Genomic DNA, 4,114 nt, shown 5'->3' on the forward strand with positions numbered 1-4,114 from the left:
GGTTGGCGAACAACGAAATAAAAAAAAAGCTGGCGTCGCACAAATCATACTTTATTTTTCGACAAGCCATTTATTTCTTGGATCAGCTACTATACGTGTGTGTGAGAGAGAGAGTGGAGGCCAAAATTAGTTCTGTTTTTCGGCGACTGAGCAAGTGGATAGAAGAAGGATTACTTCTTCATGGGTAATAAATTGGAAGCGGAATGGTGATTCAAAGTGCAGCACAGGGAATACAGCGGTCGATTAAGAGCAGCAAAGCGGGAGCCAACCATGTGGATGCAGGGAGAAACCAAAATGCGTCGCATCTGTAGAACATCGTTTAACCGATGTCAGTACAGACAATCATAATTTATTGTTACTGTTTAAGTGGAAAAAGGGGCACAGTTTTGTCTGGCGACGGTTGCTGACGATTGGTTGCTTAATGGCGAAGATTTCTGTCTCTGAAACGGCTGTCGATGGTGTTCAACGATGTGACTTTACTAAATTAAATGATGAACCATGATTAATTATTGCAGTTTGGGCGTACAAGTTGAAGTATGATAGCAAGTTTATGTAAATTTTCTGACTATGGCGATGTTGAAAACTCTGACTTCTGTTAATGATTTTGGATAAGCAGTCTGTATAATCCAGTCACCTCGTCGTTTTAAGTTTCGATTTTTAATTAGATTACTCAGAGTAACATTTAGAATTGAAAACACAGGTTTAAATTTGTTTTATGATGCAAGCGATATAAGTTTATTGGCTCAGTGTTATAAGCAATATGTTTTTATGTTAAAGTTTGTTGAACAACCTTTATTTTACCATAATGTCCGATATAGTTGGCAAGATTGGGTTCAGTTATGCATAAGGTCTAACCATCATTTGGACACGTTTCAGCATTTTATGTGAGGTGCCGTTTTTAAAGCTTCCCCACCAAACACCTGCAGGAATTTGCTGATCCCTGCCATAGACGCCGTTTAGGTTGCTTCTGCAAATTTACAAATTTGATTTAAGTTAAATGTGAGCTGCATTATGGTTATTAGTGTTCTGCTTGGTACCTATTATCGCCAGTGCTGCAACCCCAGTGCCAGAAACCACTGCCAAAGTCTCTAGCACATGAACTGTAGGATTTCTGTGTGTCGTAGGTTACAAACACTTCATTACTGTATATCGAGAGGGCATTTCCAGCAGTACCGTTTGAATTACCCAACAACAGTTTATATCCATCTTGTTCGTTTAACACTCTGAAGTTTTGATAGAGCTGGTATGCGGAATTATCGTCAAAATCCTCCATGTGAATCAGCAATTCGCAGCTTCTACTGGCAGTTAGCTGATATAGCTTTTCCACTCCAAGCCAATATTCACCACGTGGATTTCCGAATCCATCGCGATACTCGTCCCAAGTACGATTGAAGGGAACCGAACCATCCTGTCGTTTCTGGAAAACCATCCAACCGCCACCAAGTTTTTGCTGCTCACAATATGCACTGAATGGTGCATTTGGACGGTTGAACCAGGGACTAGAAGTGGTTGTTGGAACAGCGGTCGTGGGCGTGAATCCTGAACTAGCTGGCGTAGCAGCGCTGTTGGGAAGGTTAAATCTATAGACACCGGATCGTTTCGGTGCTTCCCGGCAGGATTGATATTGACGGCCGTCTGGAACCAACTGTGGAAATTCGTCACCATCAGAGGGTGCACACTTTGGTTTCAACTCAAAGAACAGATTTTTTAAAGCCTCATGGTTGGCGCAGTACTGTTGGTTCTGTACAATTTGTCTGTAAAAAAGAATCAAAAGTCTTAATCAACGTGTATAATTAACGAAAAACTCACTCATTTTGATATGTCAGAACCGAAACGTTTCGCGCTAGGAGGCCACTATCGGCTGCGACTGCCTGAACCGAGCGATCCATCCGTTCGGATAACCATACCAGATGATCCACCGCGCTTTTCAGCTGCTGAAGTTCCGTTGATAATGCTTCGACTTGCTCACTATTTTCCAACAGCTGACGGTTCAAACTAAAAGTTCACTGTTAAAATCAAAACTGCACCGAGTTTTGGGAGAACTTGTAAATCTACCTGAATTGCAGCTCCTGTAGCCCATCGACTAGGGAATTAGGTACAGCGAGATCCACTTCTGCTACTACAGTGGGCTCGTTACTGTTTAGCAGAACCAGTGCCAAAATCAACGCTAGAAACTTCATTCTGTATAATACTCTTTTTAGAACTGACGGTGAAAGGTTTTCTGAGTAGTATTTAAAGGAAAGTTTGTTTGTTAACGGAAGTTTAAGTTTGCATAAATGTTAGATTGGTTCATCGTTTACTAGGTAGTTACTTTCTCTGAAGAAGTACAGACCACCAGTAATTCCATAATACATATTTTTTGTAATTTATTGAAATTTCTATCACGGTTTACTAAAGTCAGTTCCCAGTCAGGTAAGCACTATTATCCTTTATAAATTTTTCACGAAAATTTATTCAAATTAATATTCGCAACTCTAAGAAACTAGCTTTAACTTTTCGTTTAAAAACCTTAACTATAGCTTGGTATAAATGCTAATAGAACATAGAGTTACTTCTTTGTGTGCAATTTTATTTGAGATTTTATGGTGAATATTAACCCAAAAATATCAATTTAAATTACACACATAATTTACTTCTTCATTGGTAATCTATTGTACGATGGTAGATATTTCCGGAGAACTGGTGATGTGCTGAACCACTGTAATAAGGAAACATTGTATGTACTCTATTTAAGATCCAAATAGTGTACGAACAACTTTCCATTATAACTGTTTGCACTATTTTCGATTGCCATATTTACTAGTGAAACGAGCGGCACCACTTTCATGCAATGCAACAATTTATCTAAATTGATTTAGTACTTCCATACGACTTCAATAGTGTAGTGTTTTGATAACGACTTGTATTTGCGTATCACATGACAAGAAATGGTTGCATCATTCGAACAGCGAAGATTAAGTCACCCAGCTGGTAATCAGAAAGTACAATTGTGTAATTCATTTCTAACCAGCAGTGCATTTCCGGCCAAATAATTTTATTTCTTGTTTGATGTCCGTTTCTCATCCTCTAGAAGTTAATTATAAATTCTGATTGATTGACCCTTTATATGATCACTTCTTTAGGTATATTATTCCGTTAACAAACGGTACAATCATTTTTAGAATGGGCTGTTAAACCCACAGACAATTGATTATATGCATAAAATTTTACTTATGTTCCACAAAATTCTACCCTTATGAAGTCAATGACGTTTTTTGTCCAACTATGCTATGAGTGGTACTCCTAGGAAGTCCTCCAAGAACTAAATGGTCTTTACCGTATCAGTTTTTTTCGGTCAGTGTAAAGCTACAGAGTCATCAATGCCATTTGGGAAGTCAAGTCGAACACCGTAGGCTTGGATGGGTTACCTAGCAAGTTTATACAGCTTATCTTATCATTATGGTAATTGAAATTGTAACTCAGCTGTTCAATGCTTTCACTGTGTCCTGTGCTTCCCAGAATGCTGGATGCATGCGAAGAATTTGCTACTGAGAAATAAGGCTCATCTGAACGACATTACGAATTTATGCCCAATTAGCTTAGTATGCATAGCTCACTGTTGAAATCTTTCGAGAAGACACTCAAGCAACAAATGGCTTACTCACAGAAAACAACAACCTACTAACTGAATTCTAAGCTGGTTTTCATGAAGGTCAAAGCATTAAAACTGCCGTGCTACGAGCACATAATGGTTTAGGAACGGCTATCGATAAAAAGGAGTTAATATTCTTCTTCTGCTAGATTTCTCAAAGGATTTTGGCCCCTTACCGGAAGCTGCTGACAAAACTGGAAGTTCAACTCAATTTTTCCTCTGCGGATGTGAACATGTTGCATGCATATCTACAAGGCAAAAAACAGACAGCATACTGCGGTGGTCGCTGTTCCAGCAGCGCCGATTCTCCATCTGGTGTAGCGCAAGGCTCAGTCCTCGGACCGTTGCTGATGCTGCCGCACCTTTAATTCGTGGCTGTTTTTCATTTACAACGCTTAAATCAAACAGCGAAAAAACTTTTTTACAAAAACTATGGCAATATATTTTTGTGAAGAACAAACATTGAAAGAATTGGGAAAAATG

General features: G+C 39.0%; 1 protein-coding gene across 1 annotated transcript; it reads right to left on the reverse strand.

Annotated features, from left to right (window-relative positions):
- Nucleotides 1–1,018: 1,018 nt before the first annotated feature.
- On the reverse strand, nt 1,019–2,180 carry LOC128735342 (angiopoietin-related protein 6-like). The gene is made up of 3 exons (XM_053829832.1): nt 2,056–2,180; nt 1,810–1,995; nt 1,019–1,754 (listed from the first exon to the last, which is right to left on the reverse strand). The coding sequence occupies exons 1-3, from the start codon at nt 2,178–2,180 to the stop codon at nt 1,019–1,021; spliced, it is 1,047 nt and encodes a 348-aa protein (XP_053685807.1).
- Between the last annotated feature and the right edge of the window lie 1,934 nt (nt 2,181–4,114).

This window comes from Sabethes cyaneus, chromosome 2 (assembly GCF_943734655.1).
Source record: "Sabethes cyaneus chromosome 2, idSabCyanKW18_F2, whole genome shotgun sequence".
In the NCBI taxonomy this organism is placed as follows: Eukaryota; Metazoa; Arthropoda; class Insecta; order Diptera; family Culicidae; genus Sabethes; species Sabethes cyaneus.

Bases quoted from the DNA above. Each gene is read 5' to 3' on its own strand.
- LOC128735342 (XM_053829832.1), bottom strand. From the start codon at position 2,180: ATGAAGTTTCTAGCGTTGATTTTGGCACTGGTTCTGCTAAACAGTAAC. The intron at 1,996-2,055 runs GTAGATTTACAA...GTGAACTTTTAG, and splicing joins CTACAGGAGCTGCAATTCAG to TTTGAACCGTCAGCTGTTGG. The intron at 1,755-1,809 runs GTGAGTTTTTCG...TCTTTTTTACAG, and splicing joins GTTCTGACATATCAAAATGA to ACAAATTGTACAGAACCAAC.